We start from the raw sequence: 20,474 nt of genomic DNA, 5'->3' as shown, positions 1-20,474 counted from the left end.
TCTAGTGTATTTTCATTTAATCCCTCCCCCAAAACACACACACACACGCACGCACTATATCCCACCTGAGTGTGACATTCTGACTTGCATATTGCATAATGGCTTATTATGACCTCACCACCATATAGTGGTGTGGTCAGTATTGTTTTTACTCCAGATTTTTCTCTACCACTTCAGTTCACGAATGTTGCAGCAACATCACTGCAGAGATCATTGAGAGACAATATGTATCTAACTTATCTCCAGGCGGAAAAGGAATCTGCCCCCTCCCTCTAAATACAGCCCTGATTAAACAATTCATGAGGGGGCACTGAATTTCATTTTGGTTTCGTTTTCCAAAATGTCTTGCCCAATTCTGATGAGAAGGTGATTTTGTGCATAGTCTTGGAACAGGACTTGTCGGTCATCTTTTACCCTATAAATTAACATGCCATTCCAACTTTGTAACACCCCAATGGCCATGCCCATCTTCCCTTTCATTCCGCCTAAGACTGTGTTGGTCGCACCCAGGAGTGGCCAGGTGATTCACTTCAGTGAATTTGCCAATTCTAGTATTTATCTTCCTTATCGTAGACTCCAATGCAGTCAACACAGTGAACACTGTCTACCAGTAGAGAGACAGGGACAGCAGTCACAGCAGACAACCAGGGGACTGTCCTAGCAGAGAAATGATATGGGGGTCAATGGTGACTGCAGACAACCAGAAGTCAGTGAACACTGTCTACCAGTAGAGAGACAGGGACAACAGTCACAGCAGACTACCAGGGGACTATCCTTGCAGAGAAATTATATGGGGCCAATGGTCACTGCAGACAACCAGAAGACAGTGAACACTGTCTACCAGTAGAGAGACAGGGACAACAGTCACAACATACAACCAGGGGACTGTCCCAGCAGAGAAATGATATGGGAGCCAATGGTCACTGCAGACAACCAGGGGACTATCATAGCAGAGAAATGATATGGGGGCAATGGTTACTGCAGACAACCAGAAGACAGTGAACACTGTCTACAAGTAGAGAGGCAGGGACAACAGTCACAGCAGACAACCAGGGGACTGTTCTAGCAGAGAAATTATATGGGGGCCAATGGTCACTGCAGACAACCAGAAGACAGTGAACACTGTTTACCAGTAGGGAGGCAGCGATAACAGTCACAGCACACAACCAGGGGACTGTCCTGGCAGAGAAATGATATGGGGGCCAATGGTGACTGCAGACAACTAGAAGTCAGTGAACTCTGTCTACCAGTAGAGAGACACCAACAACAGTCACAGCACACAACCAGGGGACTGTACTAGCAGAGAAATGATACGGGGACCAATGGTCACTGCAGAATACCAGAAGACAGTGAACACTGTCTACCAGTAGAGAGACAGGGACAACGGTCATAGCAGACAACCAAGAGACTGTCCTAGCAGAGAAATGATATGAAGGCCAATGGTCACTGCAGACAACCAGAAGACAGTGAACACTGTCTTCCAGTAGAGAGACAGGACAACAGTCACAGCAGACTACCAGGGGACTGTCCTAGCAGAGAAATGATATGGGGGCCAATGGTCACTGCAGACAACCAGAGGACAGTGAACACTGTCTACCAGTAGAGAGACAACGACAATAGTCACAGCACACAACCAGGGGACTGTCCTAGCAGAGAAATGATATGGGGGCCAATGGTCACTGCAGACAACCAGAGGACAGTGAACACTGTCTACCAGTAGAGAGACAACGACAATAGTCACAGCACACAACCACGGGACTGTCCTAGCAGAGAAATGATATGAAGGCCAATGGTCACTGCAGAATACCAGAAGACAGTGAACATTGTCTACCAGTAGAGAGACAGGGACAACAGTCACAGCAGACTACCAGGGGACTGTCCTAGCAGAGAAATGATATGGGGGCCAATGGTCACTGCAGACAACCAGAGGACAGTGAACACTGTCTACCAGTAGAGAGACGACGACAATAGTCACAGCACACAACCAGGGGACTATCCTAGCAGAGAAATTATATGGGGCCAATGGTCACTGCAGACAACCAGAAGACAGTGAACACTGTCTACCAGTAGAGAGACAGGGACAACAGTCACAACAGACAACCAGGGGACTGTCCCAGCAGAGAAATGATATGGGAGCCAATGGTCACTGCAGACAACCAGGGGACTATCATAGCAGAGAAATGATATGGGGGCAATGGTCACTGCAGACAACCAGAAGACAGTGAACACTGTCTACAAGTAGAGAGGCAGGAACAACAGTCACAGCACACAACCAGGGGACTGTCCTAGCAGAGAAATGATATGGGGGCCAATGGTCACTGCAGACAACCAGAAGACAGTGAACACTGTCTACCAGTAGAGAGACAGCGACAACAGTCACAGCAGACAACCAGGGGACTGTCCTAGCAGAGAAATGATATGGGGGCCAATGGTGACTGCAGACAACCAGAAGTCAGTGAACACTGTCTACCAGTAGAGAGACACCAACAACAGCAGACAACCAGTACAGGGAACTGTCCTCTTAGCAAAGAATGATATGGGGGCTCTGACTCCGACAATGGTCGCTCCAGCCCAACAGTGGAACTAAAGGAATTATGGTCATAGTATCACAGCACAGAGAAAGAGGGGTGGTGTCTTTAGGTGGCCTGGTTGTTACAATTCCTGGGCGGTGGAAAAGTGTCTTTACTAGATTTATTTGTCCAATCATTGTGATCATTGGCCCCGATATCATTTCTCTGCTAGGACAGTCCCCTGGTTTTGTGCTGTGACTGTTGTCCCTGTCTCTCTACTGGTAGACAGTGTTCACTGTCCTCTGGTATTCTGCAGTGACCATTGGCTCCCATATCATTTCTCTGCTAGGACAGTCCCCTGGTTGTGTGCTGTGACCGTTGTCCCTGTCTCTCTACTGGTAGACAGTGTTCACTGTCTTCTGGTTGTCTGCGGTGACCACTGGCCCCCATATCATTTCTCTGCTAGGACAGTCCCCTGGTTGTGTGCTGTGACTGTTGTTCCTGTCTCTCTACTGGAAGACAGTGTTCACTGTCTTTTGGTTGTCTGCATTGACCATTGACCCAATTGCAGCCGGAGATGGTGAATGTGTTCGACAAATAGCGTATCATTCAATTTGATCGTGCGGCCTATGCAGTTCCAACATCCTACACTGAAGACCTATTGAAGACATGACAAACACCATACTCAAGCTACTTGGAGACACACCGTAGACCACCTGAAGATGAGCTGAATAATGGAGGATGGATGCGTCACAACGATCGGACAAATGAATCTAGTAAAGACACTTTTCCGCCGCCCAGGACTTGTAACAACCAGACCACCTCAAGACACAACCCCTCTATCTCTGTGCTGTGATACTATGAACATAATTCCTTTAGTTCCACTGTTGGGCTGGAGCAACCATTGTCCCCCATATCATTCTTTGCTAGGAGGACAGTTCCCTGTAGTGGTTGTGTGCTGTGACTGTTTTTGGTGTCTCTCTACTGGTAGACAGTGTTCACTGTCTTCTGGTTGTCTGCAGTGACCATTGGTCCCCGTATCATTTCTCTGCTATGACAGCCCCCTGGTTGTGTGCTGTGACTGTTGTCCCTGTCTCTCTACTGGTAGACAGTGTTCACTGTCTTCTGGTTGTCTGCAGTGACCATTGGCCCCCATATCATTTCTCTGCTAGGACAGTCCCCTGGTTGTGTGCTGTGACTGTTGTCCCTGTCTCTCTACTGGTAGACAGTGTTCACTGTCTTCTGGTATTCTGCAGTGACCATTGGCTCCCATATCACTTCTCTGCTAGGACAGTCCCCTGGTTGTGTGCTGTGACTGTTGTCCCTGTCGCTCTGCTGGTAAACAGTGTTTACTGTCTTCTGGTTGTCTGCAGTGACAATTGTCCCCCATATCATTCTTTACTAGAGGACAGTTCCCTGTACTGGTTGTCTGCTGTGACCGTTGTTTGTGTCTCTCTACTGGTAGGCAGTGTTCCATGGTACACATGGAGACATTGTCGCAACCACTTCGAGACCACTTCTAAACAGGACTTCTCAAGAAGTGATCTGTTAAGCCTCATGTACCCAAGGGCCTGACATGGAGACATTGTCACAACCTATTTCTTTTGTGGCAGGGAGACACATCTACTGATGCAATTTTCTTTGACTTAATACAGTTTAGCCTTTGGAAATCAAGATGAAAACGACCTATAATTGTGAGACCAGTGAGAGAATCGGAATGTTATTGCTATATGTAGGGTCTCAGGAAAGGGTCAGGTACGAGATGAAGACAAGAATAACAGTCAGAGCCCAGTTTTTAAGCTCTTCGTCCCTAACTGTATTCTCACAACAGTTTAGGGAAAGAAACAACAACAACTTTTCTCCTTTAGAAATATACTATATATATATATATTGTGATAGAAACTTTATTACATACATGCATAATATGTTTTATGTCACTTCAGTACAATTGGAAAAACATATTGTCACGAGTGACTGGGTACCACCAAATAAGGGTTCATCTTCACCTGAAGCTGTACTCATTATGCATTGCACTGCAAGCACTACTAGGACTCCCGTCAGGCAAATGATTTTTTCCGGACTCGAATTACCCCTCTAAATATAGTGGAACCTCCCTTAATTAGCAGACACCTCTCTATCAAGGATACTACTTTTGGTTCCAATTTGGTTGTTTCCATTCAACTTGACCTCTCTATTAAGGACAGCAATTGTTAGTCCCAAGGGTGATCTTAATAGAGAGGTTGTACAGTACATGTTATGCGGCCAATAAAGGCTGCCGACTTCATATACATTATGATGATTGCACAAATTAGCGAACACAGTAACAGAGCACCTTACATTATTTCGAGCCAGCAGAAGGCATGAAATCAGTTATTCATTGGTGAATCTCCTGACAACTGAATCTACCAATCAAAATCAAGATGAATCAACAATGAATGATCACAGACACAAATTTTACTACGGACACTACTTCAAAAGAAACAGAGCACTGGTGCTGTGAAAATGAATTGAGGAGAAGCTAGGCTTGGCACTAGCATTACATTACTCAAAAACCACTCAAACTTTGTGGAGCAAAATGCCATTTGAAGCCTTTACAGAGATACTAAAGGTCGGAGCAAAAATCGAGCTTATACATTTTTGGTAGGAGCCAGGAATATTTACATGTTAACATGAAAGTCTTTATATCCCTCTTGCTGGGAATAAATAAGTGCAGACTCCTCAATGAATTTGATGTCTCCTGAACTGAGCGGGTTTAACTTCCCCTTTCTTCCTTTTGATTTGACCTGTTTATCTGAAATAGAAGCAGAACGAAATTCAGTTTTCAAAGTGTCTTTGCCTTTTAAAAGATTTTACTTATCTTCTGACTTGATGGAGTTTTGACGTCGACATTTGACTCTTCACGAGCTCACTTCTACAAGAATAACACAGATCAAGATTCACATTTTCGGATTTATAACTTGGAAATAGTAAACTATAGAAGTTAAGTGATTCAGAGATTGGGACTATTACAGAAGGGCTCAATCTGTATATCTCCAACATACCTGCTTCTTCTAGGCTCCTCATGAGAGTGTCTAAAGGTGGGAAGTCAACACCTGAGGGAGAGTCTGAGGCGGTCGAGGGTTCACTCTGGACACTGGCTGCAATCAAGATTACAAGATATTTCAAAGAGCAACAGGTGGCACAGTTCATGAAGTGGTAGGTGCTGACAACTCAAAGACCAGGCTCCGATGCTGGCAGGGTCAGCAGAACTCTTCATGTTAGCTAGATTACTCATGTGTCCCTCAACATGTCCAACAGCAGCATTTAGAGACATTAGTTGCATCCAGGAGAGACAAGATTCCTCAGAGGCACACTCTTTAGGCAATTTGATAGCTCTCTAAACTGCCTTGGCAGCATCCACAATTGGTCACACTCTCTGTCTAACAATTTGTCTCCGATATTTACCTGTGCTCATATTACTGTAGGACCTTGACAACAGTGTGTTGAGACTATCACTTGCCTTCAGTTTACCATTGTATGGCTTAATATCAGGTCGAAGAACAGACTCTGCAAAACAGATAAAGCATTCAGGTTTATTCGGATATAAAAAAGGACAGAGATTGTCATCTGACCTCACACTTTAACTACAGTCTTTCCTGAAACCTTTCACTAGAACTCAGATGAGCTGCTCATTTCTGACCAGTAACCATTAATACACCAGGGCGGAGTAAAGAGGAGTTGAGCCTCACAACGACTGTGAATTTTGAACCAGGGATCTCTGGACTGCTAGCCAAGAGTCCGAGCCCCCAGTTAACAGCTGCTTCACTCTTCCTGTCTTACCTTCTGAGAGTCTTGCTTGTACCATCTCCTTGGCTAGATAATGATGACTGATTGGGTGGTTCCATATTTGGTAGCAAGCCAACGCTTGGTCCTGATAAACAATGAAATGGCCAGGGCCATTGTGCTCACCTCATGTGGAGGAAAGATGGATAAAGAGCATGGTCTTGTGTCATGTAGTGTTAGGTTTGATGTAGGTCCAAGCAATTACAATTTCCCCAAAATGGCCAATTTACAGTACATTCGACCTCTGTGACCTTGAAAAGTAGGTCAAATCAAAGAAGACCCGGGTGACACATTGAATGGTTGTTAGAATTAGATGTACCTATGATATAAAATTGGTGCCTATCGGGCAAGTCATTACTAGGAATAATGGCATTTTGAAGAATTTAGGATTTGGCCCCCTCCCTGGAGGCCAAACGGCATATCAGATCGCACCAAACTTCGGTACCTGAGATCACCTGACCAAGGGGTACATGTGTACTTAATTTGTGATCAATAGTCATTGCAGTTAAGAAACGTGCCATTGTTACGGCCTGACGGCGAATTTACGCCATTTGACCTCTGTGACCTTGACAAGAAGGTCAAATTAAAAACCTGTGTGACATATACTGTATGGTGGTTAGATGTACCCATGATATCAAATTGGTGGCAATCGGGCAAGAAGTTAAGGAATAATCACATTTTTAAGGTTTTTGGATTTTGCCCCCTGGTGGTCAAGTGGTGAATCATATTGGACCAAACTTCGGTCCCTGAGATCAGCTGACTAAGGGGTAAATGTGTACCAAATTTGGTATCAATAGTCATTGCAGTTTAGAAATGTGCCATCGTTACATCCTAACGGCCAATTTACACCATTTGACCTCTGTGACCTTGAAAAGGAGGTCAAATCAAAAACCCGGAGGATATATGATGCACCTTTGCAAGAAGTACCTACCATATTTTTTTCAAAATTTCCCGACTACTATTGAGGGAGATATTGCATATTTTCACTTTTAACGTTTGGCCCCCTGGTGGCCAAACCATGAAACGAATCGGACCGAAACTTGGTCTCCCAGGTGTCATTACATAAGGGTACATGTGTACCAAGTTTTAACTCAATAGCTCTAACAGTTACGAAACGTGCCCTGCTAACGGACGACGGACGACGACGACGACGACGCCGACGACGACGACGACGACGACGACGACGACGACGACGACGACGACGACGACGACGACGACGACGACGACGACGACGACGGACGACGGACGCCACGGTATGGGATAAGCTCACCTCTGCTAAGAGGTGAGCTAAAAAGAGTGATCATGAGGAATTATTTTGGCACATCTCACTGCACAATAAGGACAAAGTCACAATCAGACCAACCTGTTGTTGGAACTGTCAGTAAATGGAAAATGAACAAGTAGGCCTAATAGGCTTTTCCCTCGAATACATATCCTTTCAAGATGACTCTGTAAGACAGCCTACGTTTTTGACCACAATTGTAAGACAAGATTAATTCACAAATGTTTTTACCTGAGGAAGTTTTGATATCAACAAGCATTTGTAATCGACATTCTTTGGTGTGTCTTCCAGTTCTGAAGTAAAGAAGATTGCTTATTGACAGCTGTTGGTGCCATTTCATTGCCTTTCAACTGACATGGATCATCCACATCCAGTTGAGTTCACCTTTGCTTAAATGTAACCTGTAGAATGTATGTCATTATTGGTGGGCCAACTGCTGAGACGGAGTTACATTGTTCATAATACATTGCTTGGTTAGTTCTGTTCAAACTGCATTAGAATAGGACAATGGTACACATTTAATGGAAAAGCCAAGGTATTCAACAAATCAGACCACTTTCAGCAGGTCTTTGTGTGAGAGTGAGTATACATGTATTTCCGAAGTGATCCAAAGGCCAGTCATTGGAAGATGGTCAGAAGCATTTCTTCAATTAAGCCTGTTTACCTAAACCCAACAAAAATCAAGCAGGGATACTTACCAATGATGGCTTTGGCCACAAACTCATCTGTCAGGCTAATAACGTGACTATTGACATACTGCATGAACATGCTGAAGTCTAAGGCATGGAAGGCAAGGGAGGCAAAGTAGTTGAGAAAGCCTGAAATATCAATTTTTGGGGAATTTGAATATCGGTCTTGAAAAACCCTGAAATGTTAAATCAACAAGTGGTCTGAAAGAATCAATACTTTGATACTAGGTAGACCTGTAATGTTTGTATTTGGAAACCATAACCTACCGATGGGAAGTGGAAATGTCAATTCCAGAGTTGCAAGGTAGACCCTCTCTAAGACATGGAACAGCTCAGTCTCTTGTTCTGTGGCTGGTATCTTACTAAAAACAAAAGGATAGATAGTAGAAGTGCTGAAGATGCAAAGAGTCACAACAAGAACAGGTTCAAAATTGATCAAATCTAATTGAAGTTTCATGTAATTGGTTTCACTTTGATTAAAGGAACCCACTTCTTGAGTTGTCCTCAGATTTAAACCAAGGCCACTGCCTGGTAGACTAGACTCACAGGGAATCGATATTGACAGTAAAAATCTATATATCAAGACCAAGAACCATCATTGATACATGTAACTTACATGTCTGCAGTGACATCTCTTTCATCCATATTGAACACGCTCCACACAACATGAACGAGCTGCCTTGCTTGGTTTTGCTACAAACAGACACGAGAGGAGAACATGAGAGTGGAAGTTGATCAGTGTTGGAATACTGAAATATTGGGTGATATGAATAAAGACTAGCAAATGCTTTTTATCTAAATCTCCATGTACATTTACACTAGGCCTTTCTGTACAAAACCGGAGTAAAAGCATTTGCTAGTCTTTATTCATATCACCCATTGAAAGTTTCTAACATTTCAGATGCTGAATTGCAGAAAAATGGCCTTTTTTATCTATGCATGATGACTTCAGAAGAAATCCAAGAGCCCAAAGATGTCAAGATACATACCATGCATGACATGTACTCTAATGCCAAGTTGTGAATCTTGGCTACCGAGTCTTTCTCTCTGAACTTCTTGAGATGTTCACCGACTAACATAACGATCTGCAGAGAAAAAATAATAATGAGAAATCGTAAATAAGAAAACAATTAATCCTGCAAGCAGATAAGTGCTCCCAAGAAGGTGATTGCTTATTACTGAAAGATGCTTCAATCAACATAATTATAAACTTAATGATTTCAGTTCCAGCATGTCCAATGAAAGTTTTTCTAATAAAGAACAAACTGTCAAAACTTTCCCACCATCCCTAAAGTGTACCCTCTAATCCCTATCGCAATAAATTTAGCATCACTTTCATCAAGACAAAATAAACAGCACGCAATTTGTCATATTCTTACTTTCACTTACATTGGTCGTCATGGCATCTTGTTCTAGTGAAGATGGTTGGCCACTCAATAGAAACGATGGCTGAAGACCAAGGATGACCTCTGATCTTGACGGAGGACGATTTCTACTGTCTCTCTTTCCAACAGATTTACTTGGAGAAAATTTGCTGAAAGATTATGATGGTGACTTTGATATAGCATATAGAATGACCTGGGACTGTCTGAAGACTTTAAAACAACTAACATCATAGCTTTCCTCAGAGGCTCTGTCTGTGGCCAGGACAGTGGAACCCATAACCGGCTACTCACATTATCACCTTCAATGGAGTAATTTCCTGCACAGGGCATGGGTACCAGATATAAGCTAAGCCATCTTGGTTTTCTACCTCCTTCAAAGGATGCAGCAATGAAAGGAAAGTGACTCATTTAAGGTCACAAGCTACTAACGTCACCATACCAAACAACTTTTTAGTGCACACTTACTTCCTAGCTCTATCTGATAGTCTCTTCAGCAATGACGGTGTGTTTCTGCTGACTTGGTATTTCTGCAAGAACAAAATCAGTTGCATGAAGACACAAGAAAGATTTCAAACCATCATACCATCAATCCATTAACTGCTGTTAGAGCAACGTTTGATGATGATTGGTCGTATAAACATTATAGGATGATGGGACAGGTACCCCCACTCCCTACCTCTTGTAACTTGTTAAAAGCAAATGTCTTTACCCGCTCTGATTTTTGTGGATCTCGTACAGCAAGATCACGTGCAATGTCCCTGTTGCTGAACTTGCATCCGTGCGGCGGTTTCTTGGCCGTGACGTAAAAACAAAGATTGTCCCACATGTCATCTGGTTGTCTCTGGGTCTTGTCACGTTGCATCGAAAACACAGTCCTGAAGTCGACTGGGAATGAGGTGTAGTTGAATGTCGCTATTCTTGTACCTGCTTCATTCTGAAAGATATTGATATAAATAAAAACAATGAAGTTTTTGAACTTTACAAAATGATTGTAAACTCTAGGAAAATACGGGGGAGCTTTTAAACTGATCATACCTTCTCAAAGTTCCCCCGGAAAGTTTCTGAAGTAGTAAATGCAAAGTATCCAGCCACATCCTTCTCCAGTTGCCTTTTGACAGAGCCAAATGTGGATGCTGAAATCAGTAGAAAGCGTAATAGAACTGATTACTATTATGATAATGATCCTCTGATTCATATCTGCACTGCTCTGCACATGAGATTAGTGCACATGATGTTATCTACGTTGGAGAAAAGTGGACAATGTTGAAATTTCAAACTTACAAATGAGGAATTCTTGGAGAATCGGTGTCAAATCAAAATGGAATGGATCATTGCAGAGTATTTCGATCAGCTGGAAACAAAATCGGGTATAATGATAATTGGTTCCAATGGATAGATTGATCCTAAAACCTATGGACTAAGCTCACCTCAAGAGGATGAACATGGCAGAGTCCGGAAGGAGCCAGTGCGACACATCTGAGCAGACACTCGAGCATGTACTCCAGAATCGCACACTCTGGGACAATGAGAACTGACAAATGTACTAACTAGTACTAAACTAGCACAAACTAGTATTTGTACAAAACAGAATAAGAAGAGATGCAGACCAAAGATTGAATACATGAAAGAAAGAATTGTATTTATAATTCTATTATTTAAAACATACTCGTTTCACCATATTAATGTCCCTGGCATGTAACACGGCATAATGAAGTATTGCTAGACGCTGTGTGAATGACTTGGCCTCTTCAAACATCTTGACAGTCTTATCCCTGTCCACAACTACCTTCTGTGCTTGTAGACTCAACGGATCAAACAGGATAGTACCTGAAAATGGACAAAATCAGGGAAGCTCTTTAAAGGGGTACACAGTTCGTAATTACTTGTGGACCAGTTAAATAGAAATCCACTGATACACAATGCCATAGTGCAGTTATTATGAATATGAATTTGCTGGAACTTTGTATTTATACACATACCTGGTATCATCCTGTCACCCAGGAAGTGAGTGAGATAGGGTGAAGGGTCTGCACTAAATGGATTTGGCACTGAGTCTGAAATGGAAATCATGAAAAATAAGCAGGACATTGAAGAAAATCGGATTCCCATGGCACATGAAATGTGTTAAGAACACTTCTCAACAGTTTAAGTGTAAAGTTTTATGATGGAAATTTTGGGTGGGAGAATGTATTTTTTCACAGAAACATGCAATAGCTTTAGTACCAAAGAGTAGGAATGACTTACCATGTAAGACAATGTGATGACATGGCTCTAGTTCTACAGTCACGTTCAGTAGATGAATGAAGAAGCCGGGCAGGAGGACAAGCAGATAATCCCCTGAAAATATAACAAAGTGTTTATCAACAATTACACTACAGATCCTACAAATTAAATTGCACATTTCAGGCCAGAGTGTACAGAACTTTTTTAATTACCTGTCCAAGAGAATGACATTCTTGCCCTTGCCGCCACCTGTCTCGAGACATTGGGGACGCTGCACACTAGAGATTTGCCATGGTGGATCATGCAGACGGTGTACTCTAAAGTCAGTGTTGCACTCTCTTCCTCCCAATTCGACCCAGAGCTTGCACTTGCCACACTCGATCGCCTCTGAAAGATAAAGGGAAATTCTAAAATCCCATCTATTACTTGAGCCAGCATATACATGTTGGATCAAATACTAGCCCACAGGTTTGGTAGGCCTGTTCAGCGGTACATTTGTACAATGGATACACTTCTGACGTCAGCAGACACAAGCATTCAATATGGTGTATAGCTTGATGTAGTGAGTACAAATACCTTAGTCTTCTCCTCAGGCAGTGGATGCTGGAAACAGACACATATTGTTCCATTGGTCAGCGTCAGTACAGCCATGTTGATGGAAGATTCAGGGGTTGACAGGGTTGGTCCTAGGTCATAGTAGTTGGGCCTGAAAGATTGAAATATCAAGAAATATTACATGCCAAAACAGTTCGACCACAATTTGGTGACTCTGTCTCAGTTATGACAAGACTATGATCATCTTTATCTTGGCTCTGGTTCGATATTCTCACATTGGCTTTTTGAAAATACGAAGTGTCTTACCGAAATGTTGACCTTAACTTCGGCAACGGGAATGGAATCTGGACATCGAGCTGCAAAAGAAACATTGTCTGATTACATACATGTACATGTACATTTCTATATGAAAGGTCAGATCACCCCATACCATGTATGTAAATTTGTACCATTGCTAGCATATGAATTTTAATGGTATCTACAAAGATAACCGCTTCATAATTTTTTCTCCTCAGAATGACCCTCATTAGGCAATAATATTTCGTTTTTCATTATTGCAACAAGAGACCAATCAGGAAGGTTCACATATTTGTTAGCAATTGATTTTATTTGAATGAATGAGAAAGGATAAACTTTCCTCACCACAGCTTCAAAAGGGACATGTGACTGACCAAACTGGTAGCAAGTCAGCACAGGTTTTATCTGGATGTCTTCAGGCCTAGTAGACCTCAACGGGACATCATCTGATTTTGAAGCGGTGGGCTTTCTTGAGTATAGCACAAAAAGTCGCAGGTTCGTTGGATCCCATTGGCACCAGATGTATTTCTTCATTATATTCTCTGTTCTTGGCTGATCACAAACAATCTGGAATGGGCAAAATATGTACTTTACATCTAATAAAACTTCCAGGTCAATCAGCACGGACTAAGGTCTTTAATTGAGCAAAGAAGTCACAAAGAGACCACCAATTGGCCCCCCAACTCCTATCTTTAACATCCTTTTTGAAGTAGATTTCTTACATACCCATCCTCTCTCTCCAACCCTTGCCATCATAAAATGATAGAGTCCAATAGCTGAAATGAAAGAAATGGAACACTTTGTAGTTGGTAGTATCTGGCATACCTTTTTAGAACTTTCATCAAGTTCTTCCCCTTTGTTGTTTTTAGAATATTTCAACGGATGGGTACTGGGTTACAACAAGTCTTCAGTCAGGGTGATTGACAAATAAAGTTACCAATAAACATTTGGAATAGGGTGTGCACTCCAATAAATCGTACCCTGATCTACTGAGGACACTCATCAGGGTAGACCAAGTATAATCTTGTTTCCTTTCAAGCTTTCAGTAAATGTCTTACATTCTCGATGATGCAGCATAATCATGTGCGATTCCTTGTCGTAATTTTCCCCAAATCCTCGATGCTGACCATACAAGAACTGTAGTTGGATGTGTGTGCTGCCCTCTATATTCAGCTTATACATGCCCTTCTGTGGTTGTACCTCCGCTGTGAACGTCCTGTATCTGTTTTCAGTTTTTGGTTCCCTGCTATCTCTTCCTGGTACTGTGACCCTTTCAAAAGCAGTAAATGCTGAAATGGAAGAGAGATGAACGATTGCACGAAGCATTCACACACCTAGACTTTTCCCAGTGACTAAAAGTTAGTGAAGCTGCTTAAACTTTGAAAAGCATATGATTTTTTAAAGAAGTATCATCATGTTGTCACCAAATAGGGGCAACATTAATCCGACATTGTCTATGGGAGATGCTGTTGTTTGAACGAGACGAGTGATAACTGTGAGGCCTTTGAGTTCTTACCAATTAGCGACCGGTCTTGGTTGACGGAGCAGTTTACAATGTTGACTAACTTTTCATGGTGGAAAACAATCTAGAAAAGTAATGAGAGACTACTTCTCAATACAACCGATCGGATATGTTTATAAGTGATTTCTAGAAGTTAAATTTCACCAGGTGACAAGTGATGAATTCAACATCTGACAATACGAGCCAAAAAAGTCCCGACTGGCCCAACTAATCTAATACTGTAAAACCGGCAATGTGTCTATTCATTCATAAATTACTCACATCATTCTTCTGAGAGATACCATCCAAAAGACCAATATGTGTGACCTTTCTTCTGATCTGAAGTGAGAGAAAGTTGATAATCGTTGTGTATATTACGGGGCAACTTGGGATGTACTCCAGAACAGTGCCAGCCCAAAATATGATAAATTAATCAACAATTAGGTCCTTATGTTATGGATTCTTGAAAGGATCCTAAGGCAACTGCAATCAATCAAAACTGCAAGCATTTGAGGGAGGATCTTTTAATTGCAAACAAACAACAGATGACAACCGGTAGGTTCTGGAGAGGGAAACTTACTCTAGCATTGATAGGGAATGCATCCCATACATACAGTATGGTGCCATCTTTTTCCTGTCCTACGATCTTGAAATTTTCAAACTCGGCTGAAAAAAGAGATTTCATTATTCGCATAATACAGGAACAATGTCAATTTCAATTCAACATATCCATGATAATTGATATCTACTGCAGTTTGCTTGGCTCCAGCTGTTCAGACTCATCACATTTGCCAAGTTGAATGAATGTCAAGAGAGACCTTTACTTCTTGACAGCCGACATGTTTCCAACATGCCAAATTGCAGAAGGACTTGGCTTGCAGCTAAACCTAGGGATCACGACCTTTAAAATTATGCAATGTAGATATCACCATGGTGGCACAGTTCACATAGCAATGTTAAGTTGCAGGAGTGAGTGAGAGCGAGATATATTGTCCAAAATTAGACTCTGAATGCTAAAAGGATGGGATAACGGATATTGCTCAGATCGTTTCTACCCTCCAGCACGGTAGATATGAAGCTGACGCACTGCATTAGTGTCAGCTCTTGGGTCTCTCGATGCGCTATTCCAGCCATCCATCCCGATCATACCACGAGGAGCAGGAGTGATGTTCCTGAAAATTGGGACTCATGGGACACATCGAGTGGGGTCGGGATGTCGAGACAACTCATCGGGCCTCGGCATATTAGACTGACTTGGACTCCCCTTTATAATATAGCCGGCATACCACTAAATGGACCTAAAATCTTTCAAATTTCACCTACAATTGTTTGAACTTTGCTTCACAAATGGCAAAATGTCAGCACTGCCATCGAAACAAGTCGTAAAATCCAGCATATCTAAGTTTATTCTACTGCAAAGAAGTAGGAAGTGACAATTTCAATCTTTTTGGTACTTGTACATCATTCTGATCACAAAATAAATTCATAGATTTTCGACATTCATGCCGATTTCATTCACTTTTAGATATTGATTCAACAAACATTCATCTCTGATGACTTATGCGTGTTGTTTTTGTATAATTCCCAAGGAATAAACGAACAAATTTTGGTGAGTTGTTTCGTAAAACTTGAAAACAAATTGGTCCACAAAACAATTTTTGCCACACGTTCACCCAGTTATTTCACTGCAGTACCAAAAAACATTGGTCACATGATCTGAAAATCACGGGAAAATCCAATCTCCCGGGTGCCGGACCAAATGTCCAATTTACATGCACCCGTTGAAACTGTCACCGAGGTCGAGTGAGACTTGGCAACGATGATCACCATTGACGATGCTTGGAGAATGGGGGAAATCAGCACCAAAATGTTGGTCACATGATCTGAAAATGGCTGCGGCCATGAAACGAGAAAATTTTCATTTTTTAACATTTCGTAAAGAAATTCGTGAGGTTCTCGGCCGAAAAGCGAAGTTGTCTCACAAAGACATCTTTTTCAACATTGCCAGCATCGAACTGTCGTTAAAGCCAGCATATCTTTTTGATCAGGCTTCCATAAACAGTGAAAAACTTGATAATTTGCGAAAATTTGTTCGAAAGTCGCTTACGGCAATGACAAACGACAAAACTTCTGATTTGGTCGAATGTAGAGGAATAGAGACTGCGATCCGCTCAGATTCAACAGTAGTGCTCAGTATAAATGATAATGTGTTTAGCTGTAATCAGGTCATGCTAGAGAGGATCACTGGTGTCTCTTCTGAATCACAATACCCTGGAACTTCATATACGAAGCCATTTGTAATTGACGTGTCCTGTGAACATAAAACGCCACGTCTAATGGAAAATTCAAGGAAGGACAAGATAATATCGGACATGATCCAGTTCATAAATGTGACTCTGACTTATTTAAATGACTCCAATGGCAGCGATGACCCATCACTAGTGTCGGAATATAGTAAGGGTCAAAATGATGTGCAATCTCTTTCATGTCCAAGTTCAATCAACCAATCAACGTTATTTGGTTTCATTCTTGGATATCCTGTGTTGTATTGGTATGGATCTATGGACCCAACAGACTGTAGGACGTGTTTAGACATGTGCCCATTAGTTGTCATCTCAATCTTATGTGATCATGACAGTGACACCCATCGTTTGTTTTCATTCAGTTACCCAGAACATTTGAACAAAGAAATTGAACAATTTGTTGCAGACTGGTTTAATGAAATTGTTGTGAAACGATTTGAGCATCAAAGTTTCTTCTCCAATCTGAAATTTGTTCAGGAGACGAAGACACTCACATGTGTTGCATTATGACAAATTGGGAATAGTCTACTAATTACATTTAAAAAAGTTCTTCTTTGATTTTATTATACCTATTTGCTCTTACGGAATTGCATTGGTGGAGACCTTCAAATAAATTGTCTTTCTCATAGGACCGGTTGTGACTTTGGACTCCGTTTTAGTGAAGCCACTTAGACATGTCCATTGGTCACAACCTATCAGTCTTGTCGCAAGAATAAATCTCTCAGACACATCACTTTCATCATTTTGTCCTGCGGACGATCAGTACTCTGGTGTCTGAATTGGAGGCAAGTCTCAGTTGTGCCAGAATGAGAATCTGTAAGAGAAATGACAACTAAAACAAAAATGTGCCATTTTTTAAGAAATTGTACTTTATTGAATGATAATTACAATATAAACAGATTTAAAGATAAGTTAACTAAGTGTGAACAGAAATGTACAAAGTCCTACAAGAATGCGTAGAAAACAGGGAGAAACATAATTTCGGAGACCTACTCATTGAAGCTGCAAATCCAGGAGTTACTTAAGGGTTTACACTGTGCTGGAAAAATTATGCCATTGAGGGAAGAACTTGCCATCCCTACAAAGTTTTAATGGAGAAACCCATAATTTCTCGAACATTCTCTACATTATCTTGACCACAAATGCATTTAAGTTGCTTCTGGGTCTTTAAATCATACGATAATGACTTGCTACAAAAAACTGGGCAGGATGTATCTTCACATGTGTTAATTATATTTTTAGACAAATACAAGTTCCGGAAAACCAAAAAATTTCATCGCAAATTCATACATGTACTGTGGGAAGATCAGGAAGGATTACATTTTTTACTAATTTGAAGACATTTTTCCAGCACGAATTTTATACAAATATCTAACGGCTTTTTGCTGGGACACCATGAAATAAGTATTGTTGAATAACATGAAGGAAACACACACAAATATCAACAACATGTATACAATCGATCATTGCTACTGGTTACAGACACATTGATTGAAAGTTTCCTTCCAGAAAAAAATCCTGTCAACAATAAAATCATGACTTTTAGGGAAATTAAATAATTTTTAATCAGTTAATTTTCTTACTGGATAAAACAGAATACATGTACAAGTTGTGAATATGTATATGCAAAGGTACTTTTCAACAAATTTGAAATGTACCCCAAAAGTGAAAGTTTTAATAAATAAGGCCTACTGACAAATAAATAAATAAAACAACCTATTCAAAATAAATCACAAGGCCAAGTGGACAAAATACACACAACAAAAATAAAACAATTGTGCAAGGTATTATCTAAAATGTTGAAAATGTAAGGTAAGGTGCTACAATTATAGCCATTTTCTTTACTGTGAGGACCATAGTTGTACCACTATACCACAAAAGCGAAAAGTGCAAACCATGTGCAACGAAACTTAACTTATTGTTACTTTTTGGATGGCAAATGCAATGAAATAACCCAACCGATTAAAACCAACATCATGTGACCTGACGACGACAGACATGGATGACATATACGACATACAACATGTGACTACTGAGAGAACTTGTGGAGGCATATTTTTCGGAACAACTTGTCAGCAAAACCAGAGAGAAAGACCGTGGCTTAAATGATGATATGTGCTGGAGCTGAACTTGCTTGCTGAGTTAGTTGAGAGCTGAGCGTCATATAGGACATCAGTTATTTCCTCCATGACATCAATATTGAAAAAAATTTCCTTCCATTCACATAACCTGAGCAAGCAGTTCACACCAGGCCAAATAAAGACATAATCTTCCCTCTCTTGTCGAGCAAACATTTACATGATGCCCCAGGGCAAACATTTTCCAGATCAAACTCCCAACATTCTCACCATTTCCTATTAAGAAAGCTACATTTCTAGCATTGGTTAATCTATCTAAACCGAAACAGCTAACCAAACACTATCAGACACAGAGACCATCAAATTTAAACCATTTTACAACCATAGACCAGTATGCTGTCCACATGAAATGACACATTCTACAATAGACCGATATACGTTATGATGTCTTTCTCTTTCTCTGGATCTACTTGATTTTTATTAGGTTGTTGTTTTTTAAAATAAAGACTCTAGGTTTTTTTGGAAATCAATCCATGACTCGATTGAGTTTCCTTACAGGATATATATTTCATGCACAAGAGATGTATTTTCTTTTCAGAATAATCCAACATTTCTAAGTGTTAAAAAATCCATTCAGTTAACATGAGATGCATGAAGAAACTGACATCACCTCGGCTGCATGTAAAGAAGTGGTGAAAATAGCTTTCAACTGCTATCATTCCACCCCCAGCCAATCTTAAATGACAGCGAAAAATAGCTTTGGCTAAAAAGGCCATTACCTGGTGTGCACATTGAAAAGGTTCAATGTATTTACACAATTATGTCTAAATGAATGACTCCATCATTGTTCATTTCTTCTTAGGACAATGTATTCTCTTCTTGGTTGGAGATCTTCCTTAGTACAGATTGTTGTTTTTTGCAGTCATTTAAGTTTAACAAAGAGGTGGTTTGATAAAGCTTCCAATAAGGATGTACAGATCCTGCCCCAGGTTCACTTAACACGTACATATATCCATCCTACACAAGTCTGCTTCAAAGAATCTACATGTAGAGCACAAATACATAGACAGATTAAAAACACGTCACTTGTTCTATCTACATGTACATCCTGTTTTCCCATTGAAGAAAATTTATACCATTCCATCTATTTTGATGATCAGACATTATCAAAACTGAGACTAGAGAAAACTTTACATTGCCCAGTCGCAATGGTCATGGAAAATAGCACACTGAGGAAAGGGTTAAAATGTCTGTAGAACACTGATAACTTTGAACAATATATCTGAACTGGGACCAATAATTCTGTTTATCTTGTTTTCATCCCCACATCAGATTCCATAAAATATTCTCCATCATTGACATAATTGAGACAAACTCCCTTTTACGATCTGAAGTTTCTCTGTTCTAAAACAATCATAACAGACACATCTTTGAGCCTAATATCACCTATCACTCAAATCCTTTCTAAAAAGACACATTCTGATCACAAAGCGCCATCTATAAGTGCTTATTGTAGACTTTTCCTAATGTCTCACTGGTCGCGCTAGACCTAGGATCACTGTAAATGCTCGACCGCGATGGATCACTCGCAGCGCTTGTACTCGACCGACTCGATGCTCGTGACGAGGCCACTGATTGGTTGTCCTCTTCATTGCATTCGGCGACCGGGTTACGACTCACGACGATGTCGATTTGGTTCCCTGACGCGGCAATTAACGGGACCACTAAACAACAGTCTAAATCGCGTGTTTTAACATGGTTGACCTGAAGAAGAATGGAAACAAATTAATGGCCTGAGGGAAACTTTTGTCTTAGGCCAGGGTGGAGGA

General features: G+C 41.1%; 2 protein-coding genes across 9 annotated transcripts in view; both read right to left on the bottom strand.

Moving 5' to 3' along the window:
• Nucleotides 1-4,382: 4,382 nt before the first annotated feature.
• Nucleotides 4,383-15,933, bottom strand: LOC135491499 (protein pigeon-like). The gene is made up of 27 exons (XM_064777404.1): nucleotides 15,588-15,933; nucleotides 14,845-14,930; nucleotides 14,547-14,603; nucleotides 14,280-14,349; nucleotides 13,822-14,052; nucleotides 13,490-13,539; nucleotides 13,109-13,330; nucleotides 12,773-12,822; nucleotides 12,488-12,617; nucleotides 12,124-12,298; nucleotides 11,933-12,025; nucleotides 11,668-11,742; nucleotides 11,355-11,515; nucleotides 10,970-11,039; nucleotides 10,724-10,821; nucleotides 10,398-10,622; nucleotides 10,154-10,215; nucleotides 9,693-9,837; nucleotides 9,293-9,388; nucleotides 8,920-8,996; nucleotides 8,571-8,665; nucleotides 8,313-8,432; nucleotides 7,846-7,907; nucleotides 6,330-6,420; nucleotides 5,955-6,056; nucleotides 5,552-5,647; nucleotides 4,383-5,301 (listed from the first exon to the last, which is right to left on the bottom strand). Exons 1-27 carry the CDS (start codon nucleotides 15,658-15,660, stop codon nucleotides 5,168-5,170), a joined length of 2,946 nt encoding a protein of 981 aa, XP_064633474.1. The 5' UTR covers nucleotides 15,661-15,933; the 3' UTR covers nucleotides 4,383-5,167.
• Nucleotides 15,934-17,413: 1,480 nt separating this feature from the next.
• LOC135491715 (glutamate receptor-interacting protein 1-like) overlaps nucleotides 17,414-20,474 on the bottom strand; it is a 51,217-nt gene continuing 48,156 nt past the window's right edge. For all 8 annotated transcript variants that reach the window (XM_064777763.1, XM_064777762.1, XM_064777765.1 and 5 more), the window contains one exon: nucleotides 17,414-20,409. In XM_064777763.1, the coding sequence (XP_064633833.1) occupies nucleotides 20,143-20,409 (267 nt within the window). In that variant the 3' untranslated portion in view covers nucleotides 17,414-20,142. The remainder of the gene's footprint in view (nucleotides 20,410-20,474) is intronic.

Source organism: Lineus longissimus, chromosome 7 (genome assembly GCF_910592395.1).
Source record: "Lineus longissimus chromosome 7, tnLinLong1.2, whole genome shotgun sequence".
Lineage (NCBI taxonomy): Eukaryota > Metazoa > Nemertea > Pilidiophora > Heteronemertea > Lineidae > Lineus > Lineus longissimus.
Note: the sequence above shows the minus strand (reverse complement) of the source record. Positions and strands in the feature narration are given on the sequence as shown.